Source organism: Eschrichtius robustus, chromosome 3, assembly GCF_028021215.1.
Source record: "Eschrichtius robustus isolate mEscRob2 chromosome 3, mEscRob2.pri, whole genome shotgun sequence".
Lineage (NCBI taxonomy): Eukaryota > Metazoa > Chordata > Mammalia > Artiodactyla > Eschrichtiidae > Eschrichtius > Eschrichtius robustus.
The window spans coordinates 20,861,766-20,888,764 of record NC_090826.1 but is presented as its reverse complement, the minus strand read 5'-3'; the positions used below and the strand labels follow the sequence as shown (position 1 = coordinate 20,888,764).

General features: G+C 52.7%; 1 protein-coding gene across 1 annotated transcript in view; it reads left to right on the top strand.

The window, feature by feature from the left end:
- Positions 1 to 20,785, top strand: part of CRYBG2 (crystallin beta-gamma domain containing 2) — a 28,353-nt gene extending 7,568 nt beyond the window's left edge. The window contains exons 4-22 of the mRNA XM_068537807.1: positions 3,659 to 6,305; positions 6,718 to 6,765; positions 6,853 to 6,965; positions 7,136 to 7,265; positions 9,504 to 9,643; positions 10,468 to 10,594; positions 10,835 to 10,870; positions 11,225 to 11,361; positions 11,522 to 11,648; positions 11,928 to 12,067; positions 12,180 to 12,306; positions 12,572 to 12,604; positions 12,729 to 12,841; positions 15,682 to 15,811; positions 17,082 to 17,221; positions 17,600 to 17,723; positions 19,263 to 19,421; positions 20,427 to 20,586; positions 20,681 to 20,785. Coding sequence (XP_068393908.1) covers positions 3,659 to 6,305; positions 6,718 to 6,765; positions 6,853 to 6,965; positions 7,136 to 7,265; positions 9,504 to 9,643; positions 10,468 to 10,594; positions 10,835 to 10,870; positions 11,225 to 11,361; positions 11,522 to 11,648; positions 11,928 to 12,067; positions 12,180 to 12,306; positions 12,572 to 12,604; positions 12,729 to 12,841; positions 15,682 to 15,811; positions 17,082 to 17,221; positions 17,600 to 17,723; positions 19,263 to 19,421; positions 20,427 to 20,586; positions 20,681 to 20,769 — 4,720 coding nt within the window. The 3' untranslated portion in view covers positions 20,770 to 20,785. The remainder of the gene's footprint in view (positions 1 to 3,658; positions 6,306 to 6,717; positions 6,766 to 6,852; positions 6,966 to 7,135; positions 7,266 to 9,503; positions 9,644 to 10,467; positions 10,595 to 10,834; positions 10,871 to 11,224; positions 11,362 to 11,521; positions 11,649 to 11,927; positions 12,068 to 12,179; positions 12,307 to 12,571; positions 12,605 to 12,728; positions 12,842 to 15,681; positions 15,812 to 17,081; positions 17,222 to 17,599; positions 17,724 to 19,262; positions 19,422 to 20,426; positions 20,587 to 20,680) is intronic.
- The last annotated feature ends 6,214 nt before the right edge of the window (positions 20,786 to 26,999 follow it).

Below are 26,999 nucleotides of genomic sequence, written 5' to 3'. Positions count from 1 at the left end.
CTTTGACCCTTACTATCTGCCATCACGGACAGGGAATCTCAGCGAATGGTAGTTGTTATTGTTATTCAGAAATGGAGATGAGACTTGGGACAGGGGCTCATCAAGGGGTGAAGGCTCCATGTGCGGGGGAGTCTCAGCAAGGAGGACAGCGGAGAGGGTCAGGCCTCAGGGAAGGGCTGCAGTCCAGGGCCTCAGGTGTCTGAGTGTGCTGCTCTCAGGAATTCTGGCCCGGGGAAAGGATTGGGCATCCATCTCAGCCCCTCACCTCCCCCATATACAAGGCTTTTCTGAGGCCACTCAGACCCCGTCCTGGGCCAGGCCACATGCTGTCACAGCCACCAGTGGTCCCCGAGTCAGGTCAGGCTTCCCTGGGCCTCATCCCCATTCATCTCTGCCCCTCATAAAACCTGAGTCACTGCTGGGGCCACAAGACAGGGCCAAAGTTCTGGGTTCTACCAGCCTCTCAGGAGGGAGGAAAATAGAGAGGGAGGAGGGAAGTTGGGGGCATGGGTCCATTTCCGGCCTTAACTGACCTTATAATGGTCTGGGGGCTGCCTCACAGAGAGGAGGAGCTGAAGACAGGCTGGTACTGAGGCTGATGCGGAACAAGCTGACCTTTTGGGTCCTTGAGGCCTGAGAATAGGATTGCCCTGCTCAGTGCAGCCTGGAAGTCGGAGTAGCTGACTGGCCCCTCCCCCTCTAGGACTGTGTGGCCTCCTTTAAAAGTAAATCCCCAAACCACAGAGTCTTAGTTTACCAGATACATCAGGGAATTTGATTTGGTGGTTAAGCACTTAGGGTTGGGTTCAACTCTTGCCTCTGCTACTGTGTGACTCTGGGCAAGTTTCCTAACCTCTCTGAGCCTTTCCCCCCTCATGTGCAAAGTGGGAATGTTTGTTTATAATTTTTTAAATTATTTATTTATTTGGCTGCGCTGGGTCTTAGTTGTGGCACGTGGGATCTTTTAGTTGCAGCATGCGAACTCTTAGTTGCGGCATGCACGTGGGATCTTGTTCCCTGACCAGGGATCGAATCCAGGCCCCTGGAATTGGGAGCAGAGTCTTAACCACCAGACCACCAGGGAAGTCCCTTGTTTATAATTTATAAATAATTTATTCTGTTTTTTAAAATTGAAGTGTAGTTAATTAATAACAATTTATAATTGTTAGTTTCAGGTGTACAGCAAAGTGATTCAGTTATATGTATCTTCAGATTATTTTCCACTATAGGTTATTACAAGATATTGAATATAGTTCCCTTTGCTATACAGTAAATCTTTGTTGCTTACCTATTTTTTTTTTTTGCTTATCTATTTTATATATAGTAGTTTGTATCTGTTAATCCCATACTCCTAATTTATCCCCTCCCCTTCCCCTTTGGTAACCATAAGTTTGTTTTCGATGTATGTGAGTCTGTTTCTGTTTTGCATATAGATTCATTTGTATTATTTTTTATTTTTTAATTATTTATTTATTTATTTATTTATTTATTTATTTATGGCTGCATTGGGCCTTCGTTGCTGTGCGCGGGCTTTCTCTAGTTGTGGCGAGCAGGGGCTACTCTCCGTTGCGGTGCGTGGGCTTCTCATTGCAGTGGCTTCTCTTGTTGTGGACCACAGGCTCTAGGCGCGTGGGCTTCTGTAGTTGTGGCACGTGGGCTCAGTAGTTGTGGCACACGGGCTCATTTGCTCCGCGGCATGTTGGATCTTCCTGGGCCAGGGCATGAACCTGTGTCCCCTGCATTGGCAGGCGGATTCTTAACCCCTGTGCCACCAGGGAAGCCCCTGCATTATTTTTTAGATTCCATATTCAAGTGATATCATATAATGTTTGTCTTTCTGTCTGATTTACTTCACTAAGTATAATACTCCCTAGGTCCATCCATGTTGCTGCAAATGGCAATATTTCATTCTTTTTTTATGGTCGAGTAATATTCCATTGTATTTACATACCACATCTTCTTAAGCCAGTCGTCTGTTGATGGGCAACTGGGTTGCTTCCATGTCTTGGCTATTGTTAAGAGTGCTGCTATGGGGCTTCCCTCGTGGCGCAGTGGTTGAGAATCTGCCTGCCAATGCAGGGGACACGGGTTCGAGCCCTGGTCTGGGAGGATCCCACATGCCGCGGAGCAGCTGGGCCCGTGAGCCACAATTACTGAGCCTGCGCATCTGGAGCCTGTGCTCCGCAACAAGAGAGGCCGCGATAGTGAGAAGCCCACACACGGCGATGAAGAGTGGCCCCCGCTTGCCACAACTAGAGAAAGCCCTCGCACAGAAACAAAGACCCAACACAGCCATAAAAATAAATAAATAAATAAATAAATAAATAAATAAATAAATTTAAAAGTAAAATCACAGGTTTAAAAAATGGCAACTGTTTAAAAAAAAAAAAACTAAAAAAAAAAAGAGTGCTGCTATGAGCTTTGGGGTAAATGTATCTTTTTGAATTAGAGTTTTCGTCTTTTCTGAATATATACCCAGGAGTGGGATTGCTGGATCATATGGTAGCTCTATTTTTAGTTTTTTAAGAAACCTCCATACTGTTTTCCATAGTGAATAATTTGTTCTTTATGAGGAAGCTTATGAGCCAGCGTTTTAGTTTATAAAGTGAGTTTTTTTCTTTTAACATCTATTTCTTTTTTTAAAATTTTAATTGGGGTATAGTTGCTTTACAATGTTGTGATAGTTTCTGCTGTACAACGAAGTGAATAAGCTATATGTATACATATATCCCCTCCTTCTTAGACCTCCCTGCCTACCATCCCACCCACCTAGGTCACCACAGAGCACTGAGCTGAGCTCCCTGTGCGATACAGCAGTTTCCCACTAGCTATCTATTTTACACTCGGCAGTGTATATATGTCAATCCTAATCTCCCAATTCATCCCATTTCCCCTCCCCCCCTCCCCCGTGTCCGCACGTCCGTTCTCTACGTCTGTGTCTCTATTCTTGCCCTGCAAATAGGTTCATCTGTACCATTTTTCTAGATTCCACATATATGCGTTAATATACGATATTTGTTTTTCTCGTAAAGTGAGTTTTAATTCTTTCTCTCTTACTGGATGCTGACAATAATCCTGTGAAGCACGTACTCTTGTTATTCCAGTTTTGTGGCTGGGGGCCCTGAAACTTGCCGGGGAGAAGTGGCTGCCCAAGGTCATCCTGCTAGTGAGTGACATGGCCAGGGGGAACCCAGCTTTGCTGGAGGCCAAAGCTGTCTTTCCTTACCTTCCTTTATAGTGATCAGAAACACGGTCAGAACATCACTTGCCTAATTCTCAGTTTTCCAGTTTTCTAGTTTTCAGCTCCTGGAGGACTAGCCCCAGGGCTCCTTGGGCAGAGTCTCAGCCCCATCCACAGACAAGCGGGTCAGACCCATATGCCTTTCTGCTCTCTCCCTTCTCTCTCCTTCTAGGCTTAGGCCTTAGCTTCACTCCTTGAAGGACCCTGGCATAGGAGAACACCTGAAAGTAGGGAGAGGGGTGGGAGATCTGAGAGTATCGTGCCCGGTTTACAGATGAAGAAACAAAGGCCCCAAAGCTCAAATGATTTGCCTGAGGTTACTCAGCCTGACCTTGGCAGGGGGAGTGATTCTGCACTGCAGAGAGCTACCCTGACCACCCCCGACCCTGTCTCTCCTCTTCCCGGCACCCTCTGCAGTGAGCTGGACCACAGTGAGCCAAGGACACCTCAGGATCCGTTGCTGGGGCCCAACACGGACGAGGCCAGTGGGCCCCCAGCTCGGGCCAAGGCCCGAGTGGTGAGCACCTCACTGACATGGGGGCAGTGGCCCCCTGCCCAGGAAGAGAGCAAACACCGTTTTCACAAGGTGTCCCTGGTATCAGGGGCACGGCTGGAAGTCCCCCAGGAGGAGATGTCTGAGAATGGCCACCATCGGGAGGAAGTCAACGGCTTTGCTGCACGGGAAGAAGAGACTATGAATCACCCGGGTCCCGGGGACGGGGCTGGCTCCAAAAGCTTCCAGAGCCATGGGCCCATCTTTTCCAAAAAGTACACACTGCCCCCCAAGGAGAAAAGGCCAGTGGGAAGGCCAAAGGAGGCTGTGGACCAGGGTGATGGCAGTCCCCAGGACCCCAGGACTGAGCCACCGAGCCCAGGAGCCACGGCCAAGACTGAGTGTTTGGCGCCGGTGCACGGGCCCCATGAGCCCAGGCCCAACCCAGGTGTGAGTCTCACCAGCAGGAGCTCCCGGAGCCTCGAGGAACGGCGGGTGACATGCGCTGTGCGGACTACCATGGTGGTGGGAGGGCACGTGGACCGACAGGTGAACAGCTCTGTGACGAACTCCGTGGGGCTAACGCTCCCGGGCAAGGCCCTGCCCAGGGGCCGCAATGCCGCCCGCGTGGTGCAGGCAGTGGTGGTGAGCCCCCGAGCCGAGGACTCACCCAGCCGCAGCCAGGCCCTGGAGCTGCTAAGTAGCCTTGTGCCTGCTGGGCGGAGCCCACCTGCCAGCCGGCTTCCCAGGCCCCTGGCTGCTGTGACAAGGAGTCCAGGTCTGGGCAGCACAGAGGGTGCAGCCCCGGGGCAGCTGCCTGAGACGGGGACAGCAGAGCCAGAGGACAGATCTGTCCTGGCTCCCGTAGGCTTCCGGCACTATGCCCACCCGCCTCAGAACCAGGATGTCCCTGCAACCCACCTGGACCGAGACCAGGACAAAGCCCCAGATGCCAGGATCCATGAGGTCCCAAGAGTGCAGAGAAAATCCAGCCCCACCCAGCTCCCTCTCCAGACCTCTCAGGGCCACACACCAGTACCCTCCTCTCCCAGACTCCAGACCCAAACCCCCTCCCTGGGCCTAGGTCACCCCCCAGAGCAGCCTGAAGTACCTACTCATGCTAGGGCCCAGCTGACTCTCAAGCCCAGGGGACCCCAGGCCTGGCCCTCCGTCAAAACGGAAGGGCATCCAGATCCCCCTGCTGCCACCAGCCTGCCCACGGTGAAGACTGAGGCTGTTATAGTCCCTGGACAATCTCTCGCTCCATCCTCTACAAGAAGGAAGGCTGTCACCAGCCCAGGAGGTCTTTCTGCTCCATCCTCCCCAAGGAATAAGGTTGTTCAGGACTCTGAAAATGTCCCTATCTTCTCCCTTACCCAGAAAGAGGTAGTGCAGAGCCCTGGGGTTCCTGCTGACTCAACCCCCGCCCAGAAAGAGGTAGTACAGGGTCCTAGTGCTCCTGCTGCCTCATCCCCTAAAGCAACCAAGGTTGCCCAGGCCCCAGAAGGCAGCCCTAGCACCCAAAAAGAGGTTGTCCAGAGTACTGAAGGCAGCCTTGCCCCTCCTCTCACCAAGGAGGAGGCTAGTCAAGGCCTGACAGCTCCTGCTGTCCCATCCCCCAAACAGGAAAGGGAGGTTCAGGACTCTGAGGAGAGCCCTATCTCATCTCCTACCCAAAAAGAGGTTGTCCAGGGCCCTGGTGCTTCTACTGTCCCATATTCTACCCAGAAAGTAGTTGTCCAGGGCCCTACTGCTCTCATTGCCCCCTCCTCCTCAGGGGGCGAGGTATCCCTCAGCCCAGGAGGCCCCCCTGCCCCAAGGCTGATGGGAGCAGAGGCCAGCCTGGAGTCCCAGCTTGTCCCTGACTCCGCCGAGGGCAAGACGTTCCCAGAGCCATCAAGGGAGGAGGAGGAGGTGGCCCTGACTGCTGACCTGGAGATTTTCCTGGATACCCTGCGGAGTATGGAGCCCCCCGAGATCCTCCGCACTCACCGGCTGCCACGAGCCCCCCGCTCCTCCTACCTGGCCATATACGCCACGCTGCCCGCCATCGAGGAGGACCAGCCTGGGCCATGGGTGCTGGGACCCAGCCCCCAGGGGGTGCCCGCACTGGAAGAAAATGAAGAGGAAAAGGGAGAGGAGGAGGAGGACGAGGAAGAACCACAGAACCCCTACCTGAGCGACAGTGAAAAGCTCCAGCTCAGGCAGGAGAAAGCCAGGCCCAGCCCCTCCTGCGACTCCCACCCTGCCCGACCCCCCCAGGTCTCTTGCTCTCTTCTGGAGATGATGAAGAAGCACACAGCAGGTGCCAAGGGCGCCCACCCAGAAGTCGGGCCAGAGCGGCAGGCAGGCAGCCGGCCCACTTCCCGTCTTGGATGCAGCCTTCTCTTTGGGGGTCTGGTGCCTGCCCTCAAGGAGGCCCCCACTTTGGAACCACTGGGCACAAAACCATCCGCTCTACCGCCCCACGGGGCACCAGGGCTCAAGAAGGTGCCAGAACAGCTGCCCCTGCTCTACGGGGAAAGGCCACCTCCAGAGAAGCCCGCGTGTGCCCAGCCCCCGGAGGGGTGGGTAAGTGAGGCCTTGGGTGGGCAACGGAGGGGGCCTGGCCTCATCTGGGCCAGGGTTTGGGTGGTGTGAGGACCATGATACTGGGGGGCAGAATCTCCAGGGGCCAGGGGCGTGGGTCTGAGGTCTAGTTCAGTGTGACCACATTTCTCTGGGCCTCCGTCTCCCTATCCAAACAGCAGATTTGCACTGTGGATTCCAAAGGGCTTGATATCTTGGAAGCTGGGGAAGGGGACAGCTTCCAGGGACAGAGTGATGAAGGCACCTGGGGGTTGGGAGCAAGTGTAGCATCCTTCGTAGGCCAGCTCTTTGGGGGTGGAGGCCCATAGGGAGGATGTGGGGTTCCTGGAATGGCAGGTTGGGGGAGACAGTAAGGAGGCAACCCCATAAGTTCTATCACCGCTCTCCATTCCAGAGCTCAGCATTGAAGACCCAGGGCAAACTGAACACCAGGCCTGGAAAGGTAGGGGGTGGGGGACAAATGGGTGGGGCAGCAGGAGGTGGGGGACCTGGGGACAGGGCCTGAGGACCCTCTCTGTGCCTTCTCCAGATGATCCTCTTCTCGGAGCCTGGCTGCCAAGGCAGCAGCAGGGAGGTTTGGGAAGACACTGCTGATGCTTCAGGCTGGGCCCGCGTGGCTTCCATACGGGTGGTACGAGGCTGGTGAGTGCGGAGTTCCTGGCAGGGTCCTGTGTGTGAACCTGGAGGATGTGAGGGCAGTGGGAAGTGCCCAGTGAGAAGTGCCTGGCAGAAACCCCCTCAGCTACCCAGAGACCCTGTCTTGTGGGTAGATCATTTCCCCACTCAGTGACCCTAGGTCTCTGTGCCTGCAGCTGGGTGCTGTACGAAGAGCCGGCGTTCCGGGGCCAGAAGCTGGTCCTGCCTGAAGGAGATGTGGAACTTGGAGCTCTGGGGCCAGCATGGAGTACCCAAGGCATTGGCTCCCTGAGGAGGGTTGTCCGGGTGAGTGGCTGGGTGTGGGGGACCAGATTTTGCCCCATCTACCCTAAGCCCCAGGCCCTGAGGAGGGAGACAGCCTCAGGTACCTAGAGTTGGAATTTCTGGGAGAGATCATATGGGATCGGAGCCTGGAGAGGACTTATCATGGTCTCACCTGTAAAGTCCCAACCTCGGAGCCAGTGGGGAAGAAAAGGATTCTGGGTGTGCTCAGCCTGGCTTGGGGAGGCAGGGGCCAGGCAGAGGCCAAGCTCCAGTGGCTCCAGCTAGTGCTGGAGAAGGATTCAGTTAGAGCAACAGAAGCGGGTAGGGGTGGCTGTGAGTGCTCACCTCCCCACCCCGGGCCCAGGCTTTCAGGCCCACGGCCAGAGCCAAGGTGCCATGGATGTGTGCTGATTCACGTGCTCACAGATGCTCTTTCATGTCAGCTGTGTGCCCGGCACCACGCCAGGCAATGAGTAGGTTGGGAGATCTGCTCTCTGCCCTGTAGGACTCATGGTCAAGCTAGGGTATGAGGGCTGGGTTTGAAGCAGGAAAGCCATATAAACAGATTAGAGATTTAGAAACATCCTTCTGGTTGCCAGGAGGAGAAAAGACAGGGATTCTGGAGACAGGAAGACCAGGAAGGGCTGTGATTTCCAGCCGAGGGGAACCTCTGAATTTTGAGGGAGGGGTATGTGGTTTGAAAAGGCATAGTCTTATTATAGTTTCACATCTGTAAAGTGGGGAAAAATAATACTGTTTTCATAACACAAATTTACAAACTGCTAAAATTAAGCTTGACAAAGCCGTCTTGGCCGCTAGGGAGACCCAGATGAGAAAGCAAAGATCTAAAACCAGGGCCTAGCCAACGTTTTGGGTTTTTTTTTTTTAATTTGTTTTTTGTTGTTGTTGTTTTTAATGGAAGGACAAATAACCCAGAGTCCAGAGCTGTTGAAATCCTCCCGGTAAGAGAGGATGAGACTCAACTAGGGCAGTGGCCCAGCCACGCAAAGGAGGGGACAAGAATTTTCAAAGCCTCTCCAGAAACACACAAATATTTGTGGACAATTTATTGTGGGCTTCTCACAATAAATTCATCTTCACGTGGGAGGTAATGAGGTACAAGAGAAAAACAAGGGCTTTGAAGTCCAGTGGACCTGGGTTCCTTTGATTCATTCAGCACTGACTGGGTGCCTAGTGTGTATCAGGCACCTGGGATGTGCCGGGTTGCAACAGTGAACAAAAACTGCAGTGCTCTGTTCTTGGTCTTGCTACTTACAGGCTGTGTGCCCTGGGGCGGCCCACTTAACTTCACTGAGCCTCACTTTCCTAGTCTGCGAATGGCGTAATAACTCTCGTTGGGAAGACCAAATGAGAAGGGGTAGGACAGGCCCTTACATATATGCCTTGCACCCAGTAGGTGCTTCATAAACAATTGATGAAGGAGTGAATGAAAATGGCCCTAGTGAGGAAGAAACACCCAGAATGCAGAGAGGACCTGCAGCTTCCTGGGATGAGGTGCAGCTTCCTGGGATAACGAGGCCAGTCTGGACAGGCATAGAGATTTGTATACAGTCTGGAGTTGTATACAAAAGAAGGGTCAAAGTGAGACCTCAGGAAGTGGCTGTCTATCCCGCCCATCCCTCCACCAGGCTGGAAATGAGGCTCCCAGAGGCAAGGCAAAGGGCATGGCACTTGGCAGGCTCCTACTGGGAATTTTGGTCTCAGGTCCCAAAGGGCCAGTGTGGGACCAGTGAGGGCTTTGGTCTCAGGCTTGTCTGGCTGACCTTGCAGAGAACACCCTACTCATTTCTGGCTTCTGGGGAGAAGTCCCCGGGAGCCCCAGCTGGACAGACTTGGGGAAGAAGGTGTGGGTGGGGGTGGTCTCTGAGGGCTGTTTTTTTTTGTTTTTTTAAATTTTTATTTATTTATTTATTTATTTATTTATTTTTGGCTGTTTTGGGTCTTTGTTTCTGTGCAAGGGCTTTCTCCAGTTGCGGTGAGTGGGGGCCACTCTTCCTCGCAGTGCGCGGGCCTCTCACTGTCGCGGCCTCTCCTGTTGTGGAGCACAGGCTCCAGACGCGCAGGCTCAGTAGTTGTGGCTCACGGGCTTAGTTGCTCCGCGGCATGTGGGATCTTCCCAGACCAGGGCTCGAACCCGTGTCCCCTGCATTAGCAGGCAGATTCTTAACCACTGCGTCACCAGGGGAGCCCCAGGGCTATTGTTTTATACTTCATTTTTCCACCCCTTTCCTTCCGTAGGACTACATTACCCCAGAGATCAGCCTGTACTCTGAGGAGGGCCTCAACGGGGAGCAAGTGAAGCTAACCAAGGCCTTGGAGGACCCCCAGGGCCTGGAGAGACCTCTGCAGGTGGCATCTGCCACTGTCTCCGCAGGACTGTGAGTCTGGGCTGTTCTGGAAACCCTACATTTAACATTCACTGTGCTGGGTGCTGGGGACACAGAGGTGACAGGACATGGTTCCTGCCCTCAAGACGTGCTCAGTCTACTAGTGGGGCCAGGCAAGCAAGCAGACAGTGGCAATCCAGAGTTCCAGGATGGAGAGACACGGGGCTGTGGGAGTACAGAACAGCACCAAACCAGCCTGAGGTCAGAGAAGCCTTCCTGGAGGAGGAGACTCCTCAGCTGGGATGAGTCGGCCCCAGAAGAATCTAAGCTCCATGAGGGCAGGGACTTTGTATGTTTTGTTCACTACTGTATCTCTGATGCCTGAAGCAGGGCCTGGCATGGGGTAGATGCCCCTAAATATTTGATAATAGAATGAATGGGGAAGAGAGTATACTAGCACCTGCAAAGGCCCAGAAGTGAGAGACTGACTTTGAAAGTTCACTCTGGCCAAAGAAAGCAGCAAGTGGGGAGATGTGAGGTCCAGGAGGAAGGCAGGGGGACAGGACAAAAGGCCTCTTTGTGCAGCTGGGCTGTATTGTGAGGCTAATGGGGAATTACCAGGAGTTTTTAAGCAGGTCCAGCTGCTGGAAAGAACTCTCAGCCGCTGTGTGCAATTAGAGAGGGCCAGGTCAGAGAAGGGGAGATCAATGGAGTGGCTGCTGCAGGAAATTATGGGGGCCTGAAATGTCCTCCAGAGTCCCCTTGATGGGGGCCTCTCCCCCAAAACTTCTTTCCCCCCTCTACCCCTTCCACCCCATCCACTAATCTGTGTTCCCGGGAGTCTGGGGTGCAGCTGCCTCTCTGCCTCCCCTCAGGTGGCTTCTATACCCCAAGCCCTTCTTTGAAGACACTCCCTGCATCCTGGAGCCTGGAGAGTACCCCACCCCAGAGGCCTGGGGTGCATCAGACCCCAGTGTGGGCTCCCTGAAGCCCATGAGATTGGTAAGGAGCAGGTGGTCCCAAGCAGCCTTGTCCTGTAGTCTGGGTGAAGAGGCAGGGCCTGGGACCTCCTACTGGGAATGGGATTGGAGGAGAGGGAGGATTAGTCCAAGGGTTGGGGGAGAGGGAGGACATGGGGTTGGCCATTTTTAGGGGCCCCAGGAACAAGTAAACCCTAGGTCACCAGCCCCATCTGTCTTCCCGCACCTCTGGGCTGGTGTCTCAGCTCTGTCTCCTCTGCAGGGCTGCCCAAGAGTGGAGAAGCCAGGGGAGCCCAAGGTAAGCATCTGGGCCTCAGGGTCAAAGAGGACCTTTGGGTGGGGTGTTTGTATGTGTGTGGCTATCACGGCCTGGACTAGAAGGTGGGAGAGGTGGGAGCTGGGGGCTAGAGGCTGGGCTGGGGAGGGGCGGGGTGGAAACCCGATGGGCTAACTGGGAACTGGCTTTTGATGTGTAAGGACCAGGTCAGAGGTCAGAGAAGAGACAGGAGTTAGGTAAGGGCTTGGGGCTCAGTGAGGGAATGGGAGGGCTTAGCTCTGGGTTGATGCTGGATAGAGTCATCCTGGGGTGGCTGGGTGGGTCTGGGTCCAGATCACTCCCCACCAACCTCACACAGCCCCTCTCCCCCCGCAGGCTGTAGTGTATGAGGCCCCAGGCTTTCAGGGCCAGAGCTGGGAAGTGAGCCGAGACATCTACAACCTGCAGCAGCCAGAGGACAGCCAGAGCCCCAGCTTGGCCTCTGTGGGGTCCCTGCAAGTTCTTGGGGGCTGGTGAGGACTCAGGACCCTTCCTTCTCCCTCATCCTCCCCAGTAGCCTCTACCCTCCAGGATGGGAAGTGACCTGGTCTGCCTAGGGGTGGGGGCAGCTCTCTTACACATCCATGGGCTTCCTGTGACTGAGTCTGTTTGTCTGCCTCCCCCTTCCCCCAGCTGGGTGGGCTACGAGAAGGAGGGTTTCCGGGGTCACCAGTATCTGCTGGAGGAGGGAGAATACGCTGATTGGTCACATTGGGGAGGCTATAACAAGGCGCTGACCTCCCTGAGAGTCATCCGGACGGTAAGCAAGAGCAACTGGGACATCCCTCTGCCTCTGGCCGCAGCCATACTTACCCCAGCACAATTTGTTGAGGGAAGAATTTGCGCCTCCTCTCCCTGTTCTCTAGAGCACCTGGAAGTGTTCCCTGAGGTCTAGCCTCTCTCCCTCCTGCTGCCTTTCCCCAGCCCACACTGATCACCTCACCGCAAAGTCCCTTGGTGGACTGCGTCCTTGGGGTCTGGGCACTCCCAGGGGTTTCCGTCGGTGGGCGGGAGAAACCTGACTGTCCCTGGGGCCCAGGACTTCGGGGACCCGGCGGTGGTGCTGTTTGAGACCATGGACTTTGAGGGGCATGGCGTGGAGGTGAGCGAGGCATTGCCGGACGTGGAGCTGGCGGGACACGGCCCCCGAACGCAGGCCATCCACGTGCTCAGCGGCGTGTGAGTGACCGAAGCTCCGGGAGCTGGGCCGGTCGGGGGCGGGTGGGGGGCGGGGTGTTCCAGGAGAGGCACTGGCTCCTCCATGCTAACCCGCGCCCCGCCCTTCCTGCAGGTGGGTGGCCTATCAGGAGGTGGGCTTCTCCGGGGAGCAGTACGTGCTGGAGAAGGGCGTGTACCGCAACTGCGACGACTGGGGCTCGAGCAACAGCGCCCTCGCCTCTCTGCAGCCGGTCCTGCAGGTGTGTGCCCGCCGCAGGAGCGGGGCCTCTCAGAGGGGAGGGGCTTGGCGTCCCCCCGCAGGCGGGCGGGACTGGAACAACCAGGCTTGGAGCGCCTGGGGGCGGGGCTTCCTGGAAGGGGCGGGGCCTCCTGGAAGGGGCGAGGCTAATACGGACCTGGAGGGTGAGGGACCTGCGAAAAGGGTCGGGAATATTGAAACCAGAGGAACTGAGGCTGGGGGCTAGCACACTCCTTAAATCTCGAAACTTCGGTCCCTCCCTTCAGGTCGGGGCGCACAATCTGCACTTTGTCTCAAAGGTAAGGAGCTGGTGGGGGCCTATGTCTCCTCTTCCCTCATTTTTCAAATCTCTCCCCCACTTACCCATTCTCTCTGTCCCACTCACCCTCCTTCACTCTCATCTCTTCCCGTCTGTGCCGCCAGATTCAGCTTTTCTCCGGTCCGGACTTCCTGGGCGACCACATCTCCTTTGAGGATGACCAGACCTCTCTTCCCCCCTCTTTCCAGCCCCAGTCTTGCCGGGTCCACGGCGGCAGGTGAGGAAGTGGGGAAGGGGAGACGGGGGCGGGAGGGGGGCGGTGGGCACCTGCTCAGAAGCGCTTAGCTCAGCTTGGAAATCGAGGCTGTAATTAGAGGTCTTTGTTTCAAATGATTTCCTTCCTTTGGCTTCCTTGAGATTAGCTATTCTATCCCGAATCATTCAATCTTAAAGCAAACAAAGCAAGATAAAGTTTTAGTAGAAAATGTAAAAACTGTAGACAGTATAGTGTAAATTAACAATAATTTATTACCTAATACCCAGTCCATGTTCGAATTCCTCCCGTTATCTCAAAAAATGCCTTTGTGAAATTGGTTTGTTTTTCTCAGGATCCAGACAAGGTCCACACATTGCATGTGGTCCATTTGATCTATAATGTATAACAGTACCTTTCCCTTCTTTTTATTTTATACGATTTATTCGTTTAAAGAACCCAATAATTTGCCCTGTAAGTTTCCCATCTTCTGTATTTAGCTGATTGCTTCCTGGTGGTGTTTTAATTTTGTTCCTCTGTGCCCCATACTTCCTGTAAACTGGTAGTTAGATCTAGAGGCCTGATGAGATCCAGGGTGTTTTGTTTTGTTTTGCTGGCAAGAAGACTATTAGAGGTGGTATGTGTACTTCCCACTGCATCACATCAGGAGGCACATGTCTAGCTGTCCCATTTTTAATGATATTAAGATCCCTACATTATAAGATTCCTCGTTGACCTTTCACCTAAAGATTTTTAGCATCCATTGATGATAATTGCCTAGACCCATTATTTCTTTAGAGGTTACAAAATGATTTTCTAAGTTTTGTTATTCCCTATACATATATTGGCTGGAATACTTCTATAAAGAAGAACTTTACCTTTTCAACTATTTGTTTACCTGAAATAGTTTATACAAAAAAGGCAGTTTGATCTTTTCCCAAGAATCAGTGTTTGCCCCCTTTCTATCAATTTTCAGAATAATTTCTGAATTGGTGCCCTAGCAACCTCCAGAGCTGACCAATGAAGATTTTTTAAAGTACTGTTATGAACTCATGGGTTTTTTATGTATATGAAATGCTCCAGTCCCTTGGAGTCACTATTCTTTTGTGTACTCAAATTGTTTCATCTTGGCAAATGGGAGCACCTCCAAATTGCTTCCTGGGTATTTTTTATATGACCCCAATAGGTTTTTTTTTTATAACTTCCTTGTTTTTCTGGTACAGTAAGAGGTTCCAGGATCATTTTGTACATTTTTTGCCTCAAACCGGGAATCATTTCCCAAAGAATCCTGGTTGCTTTTAATGCATAATGCTCGTTGGAGACCAAAATCTGCACGCTAGGTGTTTCAAAATTATAATACTGATATTACTAACAGTAAAAACCAGTGAATGCTGTTTGAGGTCTCTCTGTTGTTCTTTTGGTCCTCAGAACATTCACCTACATCCCATTAGGTATGTACAGTTCAAACTATTGTGTTTTTAAGACATTTGAAATAATACTTCTTTCTGTGCAGTTATGCCACCAACCTGATATACAGTTAGGTTCATTTATTTTGTTTATTTTAATTTTTATGAATACTTCTCATTTTTACTTAATTCTGTTTCCTAATTACATAAAATATTTGTAGTGTTCCTGTCTTAGTCAGCTTGAGCTACTATAACAAAATACCATACATTGGGTGGCTTAAACAACAGGAATTTATTTTCTCAGAGATCTGGAGGCTGGAAGTCCAAGATCAAGGTGTTGGTTGATTTGGTTCCCTGGTGAGGGCTCTCTTCCTGGCTGGCAGATGGCTGCCTTCTTGCTGTGTCCTCACATGGCTGAGAAAGAGAGCTCTTCCTCTTCCTATAAGGACACTAATCCCATCATGGAGGCTCTAACCTTTTGACCTCATCTAAACCTAATTACCTCCCAAAGACCATCACATTGGAGGTTAGGGCTTCAACATTGGAATTCTGGGGAGATACAAACATTCAGTCCATAGTATTTCCAAAGTCAAGACTCAAAAAATCAATAGCTTTCATCCCTGTCCCTGCTACCTTTTCCACTCCCTCCCCCTATAGGTAATCTTTTGTGAGTGTGTGTGTGTGTGTGTGTGTGTGTGTGTGTTTAGTTTATTCATCCATTGTTTCTTTTTGAAGATATAAGCAAATATGCACTCATATAAATTTACATATAATTATAGAAACCAAATATGTTTTGTTTTCCTCCTCCTCCATTTTCTTACACAAAAAAAGCATACTACAACCTGGTAAATATACTAAAGACCACTGAACTGTACACTTTAAAAGAGTGAATTTTATGGTTTGTGAATTATATCTCAATTTTTTTAAAAGGAAGCATACTGTAAACACTGTTATGCACCTTGATTTTTTTACTTAACAGTTTGTATCACTTTATATCCCTTTAAGAGCTCCTCCTCATTCTTTTTGACTGCTATGTTACACTCCAGATTCTTAGTTTATTCAACCAATCCCCAACTGATGGACATTTGGCTGCTCCCACTCTGCCACTGCAAACAGTGTGTAATCAATAGCCTTATGTATGTGTCATTTCATGTTTTTGAAGGGTGTCCTTGGGATAGATTCTGAGAAATGGGATTGCTGAGTAATTGTGCATGGAGTTTTGCTTGATGTTGCCAAATTTCCCCCGAAGGGCAGTATGATTTCATTCAGTCCTTTCTTAAGTCTGACCTTCGTCCCTGCTGCTGCAACGCCCGTTTATCCTTGGCCTCCCCCGGACCGGGGGATCCCCATCAAGTCTGCATCCACTCTGCTGTATCTCAGGGGGACCTGGGCAGGCCAAGGAGAGGGTGGGCTCAAATATCTACTCACATCCCCCCACTCTTCCCCTTCCTTCCCCAGCTGGATCCTGTTTGATGAGAAGAACTTTGAGGGCGAGCAGCACATTCTCTCTGAGGGCGAGTTCCCCACTCTCACAGCCATGGGCTGCCTGGCCTCCACGGTCCTGGGCTCTCTCCGGAAGGTGCCCCTGGTAAGTGCCCCGCTCCGGTTCCAGGCACCCCTGAGGCAGGGGTTGCTGCTGGGGGAGCCCACACACAGAGCCTCTTCTCACTGCTGAGTGGGCTTTGGGGCTTAAACCCAGTCTTCAGAACCACCCCAGGTCCCCTCGACCCCAGGGCTTCAAAGCCAGGTCAGCTTACTAGGGATTTATTGAGCCCCTGCTGAGATAGGTCCTGGAACCCTGCAATATATCAGACATAGCCCTGCCTTCAAGGAACCCAGAAAGATTACAGCTCAGAGTGCTGTGTCCTGAAACTGAGGTGGGACAGGGCCAGGAGGGGCTAGCACTCAGGGGTGGGCTGGGGGCAGGGGCGACCGATGAGGTGGTGATTCTGGGCAGGGAGGAGTGGAATGGCAAGATGGCTTTGCTGCGTGGGGGGAACGGTGGGCGGGAGGAAGGCAGTGGGGCTGCTGCTACCGTGATCCAGGACAAATGATGATGTCCTGGACTAGGAAGATGTGGAGAGGAGTGACGTGGGCTGATGAAGGACCTGGAGTCTGTAGGACTTGGTTGTGGGCTGGGTGGCCAGTGGCAGCAGCACAAGCAGAACAGCTGGTGTTTCCTGTACTGCTCTGGGCAGTGTTTAAAAGGCTTCCCGTGCACTAAGGCATTTAGTCCTCACCACAACCCTATGAGCCATGTAACTATTATCTTCTCCCTTTTTCCGACGTGAAAACTGAGGCACAGAGAGGTCACGTGACTTGCTTCGGGTCACACAGCTGGTAATAGACAGAGCCAGGTTCCGTACAACTACATGCTGGGCTCTGAAGACAAACAGACCTGGTTCTGAAGCCTGGCCCTAGGGCCTTGAGCGAGTGATTTACCTTCTCCAGCCTCAGTTTCCCTCTAAGTGGGGATAATAATAGCACCTGCTTATAGGGCTGTTGAGAAGTTATAATGAGATCAGGTAAAGCACTTAGCACAGAACCTGGCGTGTAGTAAGCCCTGAATACATGAGAACTGCTATAATGACCAATATTATTCTTGTCACTCATCTTAGAAGTGCCATTTACTGGGGAGGAGGTTTGAGGGGCAATGGGGGTTCCATCTGGCACATGCTGCATCTGAGAATCTGGGGGACACCCAGCTGGCAGTGTCCAGGAGTCAGGGGCCCTGTGGGGTGGAGCTCAGGAGGGAAGAGAGCCTGAAATACCATTCTGGGAGTCAGGGTGTCTGGAACTAGAGGGGCTGAGTCGGGGGCTCTCGTGGCCTCACCCCTTCTCCGTGCCCCCGGCCGCAGCACTTTTCAGAGCCATCCATTTTCCTGTATGGCCTGGAGTGCTTCGAGGGGAAGGAGATCAAGCTCGGTGGGGAGCTGCGGAGCCTGCAAGCTGAGGGCTTCAACAACCACGTGCTGTCCTTGCGGATCAAGGGGGGCGTGTGAGTGTGCCTCGGGGCTGCGGGGGCTGTAAGGGAGGGAGGGAGGGGGCCTCCAGGTCTTCCCCCCACTTCTACTGCACTCCCCTCCACGCCAGGAGGGAGAGGGGGGAAGTGCAGGCTGAGAAGGGTCACTGGCCCTCAGGGCTTGGGCCCCAGCCCGAGGTGCTCTCCAGGACCCTCCCCTGCCCTGCAAATCCCAGAGCTCCCTCCCAGCCTGCCTCTCTAACCCCTCCCGGGACCTGAACCCCAGGCAGAGGAGTCCAGGCGTGAGAGAGGAGGAGGTAGAGAATGTTCTGACGGCTGCTCCTCCTCTTCTACCTGCCTGTCTGTCTGTCTGTCTGTCTTCCTCGCTGTGTCTGTGGCACTTGCTGGGCCCAGCTGGGTGCTGTGCCAGCACAGTGACTTCCGGGGCCGCCAGTGGCTGGTGGGCAGCTGCGAGATCACCAGCTGGCTGACGTACAGTGGGACCCAGAGGGTGGGCTCCCTCTACCCCATCAAGCAGGTAGGTAGCATGTCGGGTTGAGCACGTCTGGGCCAGTCTGTCTGGCTGTTTGTCTGTCTGTGCGTTTCCCGTGTTTCCCAAACTCAGCCTTTGTATACTTTTGTCACAATTTTTGTCACACTATCATTCCTTTTGAACCATTGTCTCCTTAATATTTTCCTCTAAACCAACTCACTTTTTTTTTTTTTACTTTATCCTATCCTAAGGAGTAATGTCCATAAGATCATGGGTTTGATGTGTATGTATGATTTTTCCTTAATAGACATTGTGATAAATCATTACCATTTAATTTTTAACAACAAGGCTTATCCACATAAGCCTGAAAATTATCTCATGTACCACCCACCAGTGGTAAGCACACCTCACTTTGAAACACTGTGTCTGTACTTGTGTTTCCATATGTCTATGAGTGCATGTCTGGACACGTGTCTCATTTATGTGCATGTGCACTTATGTGGAGGCATGGCCACAGAGGGTGTGTGTGTGTGTGAGTGTGTGTGCGTGCGCGCGCATGCCCATCTGAGGGCGTTTCTGTGTCTGTGATGTCACTTGTATCAATGTGTCCTCTGGAGGTGATCTGTGGGGGGATGTTTGTCATCCCCTCACCCTGTACATCTGTGAGAGTATATTTATGACTGCACGTGCCTGTACTTGTGACACCGTTGAAAGTGTGTGTCTTTGTGTGAGGAAACTTGTGTGGTCCCTATTTCAGACTCTTATAACATCATTGCTAGAAGGAATCTTGGAGATAATCTCCAACCTTCACATTTTACAGATGGGGAAATAAAGGCCCAGAGAAGTGGACAAGAATTTGCTCTGCAATCTTCACAAGTATTTTACCTCCATGGGCCTCAGTTTCCTCATCTTTAAAATGGGGGTGCTATGTATGATAGAGTTGTTTAGAGGATTGAAGATAATAATGATGTAAAGCCCTTAGAACAGTGCTTGAATGGTTAGGCACTCAACAAATGTTAGCCGTGATTATTATTATTACTATTATTACTGTCACCACCATCCGAGATCCCCAGGTGATTTGTGGCCGAGCCAGGTCTGATGTCTGACAGCCCAGTGTCCGCCCTGCTGTGGTACCTCTTCAGCATGGGTAGTGCATGCATTTCTCTCTGTAAGTGTATGTGCACATCTGTATTCCCATACACATCCAAACTTTTGGCAAACATAAGTGCCTGGCGTGGAGTCGGCTGGGGGGGCAAATAGTGTGAGTGTACATGTCGAGGTGTATCCATGTGTTTGTGCCTGCGGCACTCCTGTACAACCATGTGGATCTTGGGTGCATCTGCCAGTGTTTCTGTGTGTATCTCTACAGACATGGAACTGTGTGCGTGTGCACTACGTATGTGCCCCTGGCATATGTGTGAGAAAGAAGGAGTGGCTTAGAAGCAGGGTTGAGGATGGTTTGGGGCAGGAGGGAGAGCTTGGGAGCTTGGGATACTGGAGGGTCCAGAGTTGAGGGCATTGGGGGCCCAAGTGGGAGCATCCCTGCCCAGAGACCCCTGACTCTCAGCTCCCCCCACTCACCAGCGCCGGGCTTATTTCCACCTCTGGAATGCGGCACTGGGGGGATTCCTGGCAGTGCCGGACCACGTGGAGGACATGAAGGCGGGCCGCGTGGTGGTCTCTGAGCCCCAAGCTGGAGGCAGCTGTATCTGGTACTACGAGGATGGGCTGCTGAAGAACCAGGTACCAGTTTAGGGACTGGGACAGGGTCACCAGGGCCCCAGACCCTCACAAGCCTACCTTTGGGAGTCCCAGCCTGTTCCCAGTCAGGAACAGGACCCAGCCTTGGGCCAGAGAAACAGAGAGATACACAGACACCAGGACCCGGGTGGAGGTGGAGAATGCAGGCTGTGTACCCCTGGGCACTTCGGGCTCTTCTCTGGGTCTGTCTCCCGTCTGCAAAACAAGAGCGTTGAACCAGATGCTTCTAAGGGACCACTCAGCTCTGATATCCTGTGACAGATTTGGATCCTATTAATAATGATAGATCCACTCCACAAACATTTCCTGAGCACCTGCTATGTGCCAGGCCCTGTTCTAGGTGCTGGGAATATAACAGTGAGAAGACAGAAACAACTCCTGCCCTCCTGAAGCTTGCATCCTAGTGGGGAGAGAAAGAAACAAATGAGTAAAATATCTTAGTACCTTAGGTGTTGAAAAGTGCAATAGAGGAAAAATACATTAAGAAAGGAAAATAGGAAGTATCAGTAGCTCTGACAAGGGGAGCCCTTCCCGAGAAGGTGGCATTGGAGGGAGGCACCTTGCAGGTTTCTTCACGTGAGTGCCTCATGTAATCCCTAGAGGGCACTAGGGGGCAAGTCCTATTATACTTCCCATTTTATAGGTGAGGAAACGAGAGCACAGAGAAGTTAAGTAACTGGCTGAAAGTCACATAGCCAGTAAGTATGTGGAAGCTTGTCTGCTGCTAAAGCCTGTGCTTCAGGAGTCAGTCATGGAAGGCTTCCCGGAGGAGCGCATATTTTTCCAGCCCTTTTATGGTTTCTCACATTGAACCCTCACAACAGCCATCCCCAAGGAAACCAGAGCTACTGGTTTAGGATTAGGAGATTTGCCCAGAGTCACAGTCCGTAACAGCCAGGATTCAAAGCTGGGTGTGTCAATGGTGTCTTGGGTTTGGTGGAGTCTCTGTGGGGAGGGCCAGTGCCTGACGACCTCCTGGGGCCTCAGGTGGCCCCCACCATGAGCCTGCAGGTGATTGGCACCCCCAGCACAGGCTCCAAGGTAGTGCTGTGGGCTGAGAGCCGTCTGCCCCGCCAGACGTGGAGCATCAACGAATCAGGCCACATCTGCAGCCAGATGTTTGAAGGCCGGATCCTAGATGTGAAGGGTAAGTTGGGCATGTGTGTGGGAGAAGGGCCCTGCAGGCAGCAGAGTCCCCAGCTCTCTCTGACCATCTCCCCGTCTCTTACCCCCTCCCCCAGGTGGCCAGGGCTACGACCGGGACCACGCGGTGCTGTGGGAGCTGGCCAAGGACAGGGCATCCCAGATCTGGACTGTCCATGTGCTTTGAACTTCCCCCCACCCCCCAGCCCTGGAAGCTCTCCCTGGGATGAAATGTTTTTATAGGTTTTTTTGTTGTAACATAAACTGTTTTATAATATGCTCCCAGGTATCCTCATCTCTGTGCACCTTGATATTTGGGGGTGGGAGTGAGGATTTGTTCACCTGCCTTCTTACTAGCCTGCACTCAGGTGGGCTTCTTCCCTCCCAGCTCCAGTTCTGGGGCCCAGGTAAGGCCTCCGTCTGCCACCAGAGGGAACACTGGGAGCAGGCTAACCGCTGAGCGTGGTCTTGTGTGCAGTCACCCCAGATGATGTGCTCTCAGATCCTGCTCTGAGCCAGGTTTGGCACTGGGCTACGGGGACACAAATATGAACCAAGCCCCTTGGTCCCCGCCCTCAAGCAACTCACAGTCCAGTGGAGGATCCCCCTGGGAAGGGTGATACACTCGGTGACTGGGTAAGAATGGAAGTGGAGGGATGCACAGGGGAGGAACCTAAACCATTTAGGGGCACAGGGCAGGGAACACTGCTCGGAGGAGGGAACCCTCAGCTGAGATGTGGAGGATGAGAAGGAGTCAGCCAGGCTAGAGGGTGGCACAGGGATGCAGACAAGTCCAGGGGTGGAAACTTGGAAGTGCAGTGCGGTGGGGACTCAGTGGGCGGGGTGGGAAAGGCAAGTGGGAGCCACACCTCAAAGGGCATTGCCCGCCCGGCTCCTCTCAATTTCCCCTAACTCTGGTCTCAAGTCCTAAAGGTTTGGCCCCCAAGAAGCCAGAACAGGGGGTCTTGGTCCCTAACCCAGCTCAGAGAGGGCAGGACATAGTCTTTCAATCTAGTAGACACTTGTCCCCTTGGCCAACGTCCTCCAGGAAGAGGCAGAGATGGTCAAGTCCCTTGGGGGCTTCTCCAGAGTTCCCTTCCTACTCTTCAGCTCCCAATTCCACCAGCCCAAACCCAGGAGGGGTAGGAGTGGTTGGAACAGCTGTTTGTCCTTCCTGCCTTCCCAGCCCATGGGTAGGCAGGGAAGAAATGGACAGTGGCCTCTTCATCTTTTTCAGCCCCCAGTGGTTGGAGACGTGAAGACAGGAGGATGGCTGTGAGGCTGGGAACCCCTATAGGCTGGGGGGGGGGCTTCTCTCTGAATCTGTCATTCTGAGGACACCGAGGCAGTGGAGTGGGGGGCTCTCTGAGCCTCTGCAACTGGGGATGTCCAGGGTCTGGGAGGCGGTGGGGGTGGGTGGGTCCTCTGGGACCGTCATTCCCAAACTCCCAGGGACAGGTAAGCAAATGCAACTAAAGGGAGGGTGAAGATGGCAGGTTCTGGGTCGTGTCCCTGCAAGGGGATTCGAAGGGGAAGGGCCTCTGCATTTGGACTTGGGCGCAGGGCAGGTGAGGTGCAAGCTCGCTGGTGCCACCTCGCCTGCTGATGGGGCTATAGGTGGCCCCTTGGTGCTGCTGCAGACCTGGCTCTTTGGGCCTGGTGACGTCCAGTGACCACACACAGGACCCCGCTCCAAGTACATGACAACTTTATTGAGCCCTGGCTGGGTGGTGCTTGCCCCTCCATGTCAGTATCTCGCTGTGTCGGCCATGGCCCCCCAGGCTCTACCTGTCAATTCCCACAACCTGCTCACCTCTAGCATCAGCCCCTCCCAAGGATGGGGCGGGGAGGGGCTTCTCTTGCTAGTGATGGTGGCAGCTGTCTCAGGGGAACGGGGCTAGGGCTGGGCTGGGCTGTGTCACCTCATCTGAGGTGGAAGAGCTGGATGAGGGTGTTAGTCAGGAAGAGAAGGATGCTGCCGCCGCCCAGGCTTCCGAGGGCTGGGGCCCCATTCCTCTGTTTGTTGGTGGTGGTCTGGTTTCCCAAGACTCCAGTTTGTATCTGCAAGAGGAGAAGTGTGGCAAGCTCACAGGGGGTTGAATCTCATGTTTGTTGTTTAGAGACAGTTCCCCCACCCCAAGACTGTAGTTCTCAGTTCCTGCCCCAGTGACCACAACTTCTGCCACAAGGTCCTGTGGGGATGGTTGGCTGCTTCCTGCCTCAACACAGGCAGGGTCAGAGGCGGTCCCTGGTTCACGTCCCACAGAACCTTCCTTTCATGTCCACCAGATCACCAGCTCCTCCAGCATGTAGGAGATAGGGGAGCCTGTGGCCCCAGCCCTTGACCATCCAGGGCCTGAGCCTCCCTGAACCTCAGTTTCTTCATCTTGTGAATGGGGAGAAGAGCCCGTCACAGTCATGGGGGTCACATGAGACAGGGCTGGTGAGAAGGCACCTGGCAAAGTGTAGGTAGGTGGGGAGGTTGTGACTTCTCCCCTGAGGAGGTGGCCAGATGGTGATCAAACTGTTCTCAATGCTTGATCAGGCTGCAACTAAAACTGCCCCTGATGGAGATTAAGCTGTTTTTGATGGTGATCAAGCTGTTCCTGATGCTTGATCAAGCTGTTCTTGATCGAAAACTTGATGGTTCCCATCTCCTATACCGACTAACATGTGAGATGCTGCCAAAGCTGCCTCTTGGAATAGCAGCTGATCTCGAGACTCTACCTGTTTCCGGAGTGGGAGATTTCTATCTTCTTAGCGTTGCCGAACACGCAGGCTCCTCTCCCGGGAGGTTTCCTGCCACCTCCAGAATCGGATCAGGCTCCATTTGAACATTTCCCGGCCCCCTCCCATAGGACCATTTCCCCAGGTTCCCTGTGGGTTGATGCCATCCTCACTCAGGGCTGTCTTCCCAAGCCTCTTAATCCCCTGTTATTCCACAGCACCCCTTGGGTGCCTCAGTGTGCCTGGCACCCTGTAGGTGCTCCCCAGCCTCGGGTACAGCAGACAGTCCTGCTCAGGGGCGGCCCTCAAACAGTCTGATCCCAACCAGAAGGACCGGAAGGCTGGGAGCCAGGCCCTCTGAGCCCTGGGTTCCCCTGCTGGAGCCTCTGCTCTCGTGGAAGAAGGCTGGGTGCCCAGGAGCCTGCATGCCCTCTCCCCCATGCCGGGCAGGTCTGGGGAGTCCTGGGTGATGGTGCCGGGGGCTCTGGGGTGCTGCGCTTACCTGAATCATAATCAGGAGGCTGATGGTGAATAGGAGGAAGAGGAAGCCTTTCATCTTGGGAGTCTCTCAGTGGCCCTCTTTGTAGCAGCTTTTGGAGATGAACGCAGGGCTGTCTGCGGGCCTCTTTTGGCTTGGCTGCTTTTGAACGAGAAGGAGGCAGGGAGGCGGGGTAGAGGGAAAGGAAGGAGGGCCTACCGCGTGGGGTGGGGTGCTACTGCATTTCTACAGACCTTGGGGTGGAGCGTGCCAGGCCCTAGGTTCTACAGCCCTGGCAGATGATGGGTTCTGGAGAGGGACTGAGGCACATCCTAGGGGATGGGAGGTAGGCATCCACGAGGCACCTGTGGGGCAGTAAATAAAACCCTGGGCTTGGAGTCATGCATAGCGGGGATTGAATCTTGGTTTAATCACCTATCAACTCCGAGACCCTGGGCCAGAAACTGTACCTCTCTGAGCCTTTAACAAAAGAGCTGCCAGAGAATTAAATACAGTATGATTAAAAGGAGATTGGGGCAGGGGATAGGCGCTGAAGGAGAAAAGGCTGGGATAAATTTAGGTTTCAAGATAAGGTAGACTGTTCCACAGGTTCAGAATGAAGGCTTGGGGAGCATGAAAATTTGGGGTGGTGGGGGAGGAGATTTCTGTGAAAACGAAGGAGCACTGTGTTAGGAATCCAGAAACCTAGCTTCTAGGTAAGCCCATTCCCCCTGGGCCTCAGGTTTCTCATTTCAAGTGAGAAGGCTGAAGTGGATTATTTCTGAAGTTTATTGAGACCTAGCATCTTGTGATTTGGATGAAGAAAATAACAGATTGTGTATTTCAATCTCAGATGGGTAGGAGGAGGGCTAGTGGAGGGACCAGAAGTTAATAAACTGCTGGGGAAGGGGTTTGGGGTGGGGTGGCTGTGAAGTTCTAGCCAGGGGTAGGGGATGAGGTGAATCACAAAGGTGCCTGGACAGTGTTCCATTCTTTATACAACCTCTCATTTTATTCTCTCAGTGGGGTTCTGCAGTAGGTTTCATAATTATCCCCATTTTCCTGATGAAGAAACTGAGGCTTGGATATTAAGTGACTTGTCCAAGGTAATAAAAGGTGGAGCCAGTTTCACGTGAAATTGAATCCAGGTATGTCTGAAGCTGCAGCCATGTATGTAACCTCTGGGGCTTTCCTAGAAGTCACCAATTAAGTCTTGGTTCCCTGACCCGCTCCCTCCTAGAGGACCCAGGGATTGGCTCTACAGCCCAGCTCCAGCCTCACTTACTCTCCCTTCCGTAGTCTATTCTGTGTCTCATCTTCATGCCAGAATGTGAAAAAAAAACCCCTCTCACTTCCCTTCTATGCTTTTGTGTCTCATGTATCAAGCCTCAGAAAAACCTGAGTGGGCCTTTAGGGCCTCCAGCCCTGGCTAAAAAGAAACAGAAAAGAACTGAAAGTCAAGGCTGGAGAGAGAAAGCCAGGAAGTGGCGAGAGAGGGGTAGGAATCTCGCCCCAGGGAGGTGGGTAAGGAAGGAAGTGGGTGGAGCCCTCAACTACCTGTCACTGCCCACCCCCGTCAGCTCCTTCACCAGAGGCCTTTCCTGACTCTCTGTTCAAGTCTCAGCTACCTTTGGTGCACCTGTTGGGGTGGGTGATTCTGGGGGTTCATGAGAGTCTGTGAGGCAGAGATACCAGAATGGCACTGGCCCAGGAGACAAGAGGCCCATGTTAAAGTCCAAGATTGCTCTGCTGAAAATTGGCTCCATCATACTGGGCAGGGGCTAAACCCTGGGGCCAGCCAGGATGCCCTTTCTCCATGCTGTGGATTCTTGTGAGGATACTTAAATGCCAAGCTCATATTTGCAAAAATATTCTTACAAACCTGAGAAATTTCTTTTCCACATCCTGGGTCTCTGCTGTCATTTGAGCTTGAGCTGCTAGTGGTGGGGGGATCTGGGTGCTGGAAGGGGTTTTAGGGTCATCAGGACTTGGGGCATGAAGGGATATCTGGAGTCTGTCAGTACCTGAGAGAAGTGGGGCTTCAAACCTTTGCCTCTCCTGCCCTCTGAGCAGTTTCTTTCTGTCTTGACACCATCTGGATAGACAGAACCCTGGTCGCAAAGCTTAAAGAGCTTAGAGAGACCCCCGTTTTACAGATGGGAAAGTTGAGGGCCCAAGAAGGGCAGGTTAATGGCAGAGCTGGAGATAGAACCTAGTCTATTTCTTGACTTCCCTGTCCTACTGTACACCTTCTCCAAACCTGACTTGATGGGAAATCTCAATCCACACCCCCTACAACTCCTTCAAAGAGAGGGAGTTCCTCAGTGTTCCAAGAGCTCCTTCTGTTGGTCACCGCACTAAAGGTTGCGTCTGCTAAGAATATGGTCTAGTAGCTTGACCCAACACCAGGTCCCTCTAGGTCTCGTCACCTCTTTAACTCAGCAGAAAACAGAATATGGGACTTCCCTGGTGGCGCAGTGGTTAAGAATCCACCTGCCCATGCAAGGGACACGGGTTTGAGCCCTGGTCCGGGAAGATCCCACATGCCGCCGAGCAACTGAGCCCATGCGCCACAACTACTGAGCCTGCACTCTAGAGCCCACGAGCCACAACTACTGAACCTGCATGGCACAGCTACTGAAGCCCATTTGCCTAGAGCCCATGCTCGGCAAGAAAGAGAAGCCACCGCAATGAGAAGCCCGCGCACCTCAACGAAGAGTAGCCCCCACTCACTGCAACTAAAGAAAGCCCAACGCAGCCAAAAATAGATAAATAAATGAATAAAACAAAACAAAACAAAAAACCAGAATATGGCAGTTAGGCTAGCTGAATGAATGGGTGAATATAAGGTGATCACTCCCACCTCCAAGCCTTGCATACCTGTATTCATGCAGTCAATAAATGCTTATTATAGGGCAATAGCAGACTAAGTACTGGGGAGTGACCAATGAAGAAAAGAATTAAGGGGAACAAAGAGGTGAGCCCTTTGGGGCTGCTTTTCCCCTAAAAGTATTTGCCACTTCCAGAAGAGACAGCTGAGAAACTGAGCAGAGCTTTCTACAGATTTATGGGGCTGGGGGAGAAAAACTGTAGTTCAAGACCTACTAAGAAATGGGGGCCCTGGTAAACTCCGCCACCCTCCACTAGGCTTTGGGTTGGGACCATGAAAGGTTACACCTGAGGAGTAAGAGTAAACAGGAAACAACAGCCCA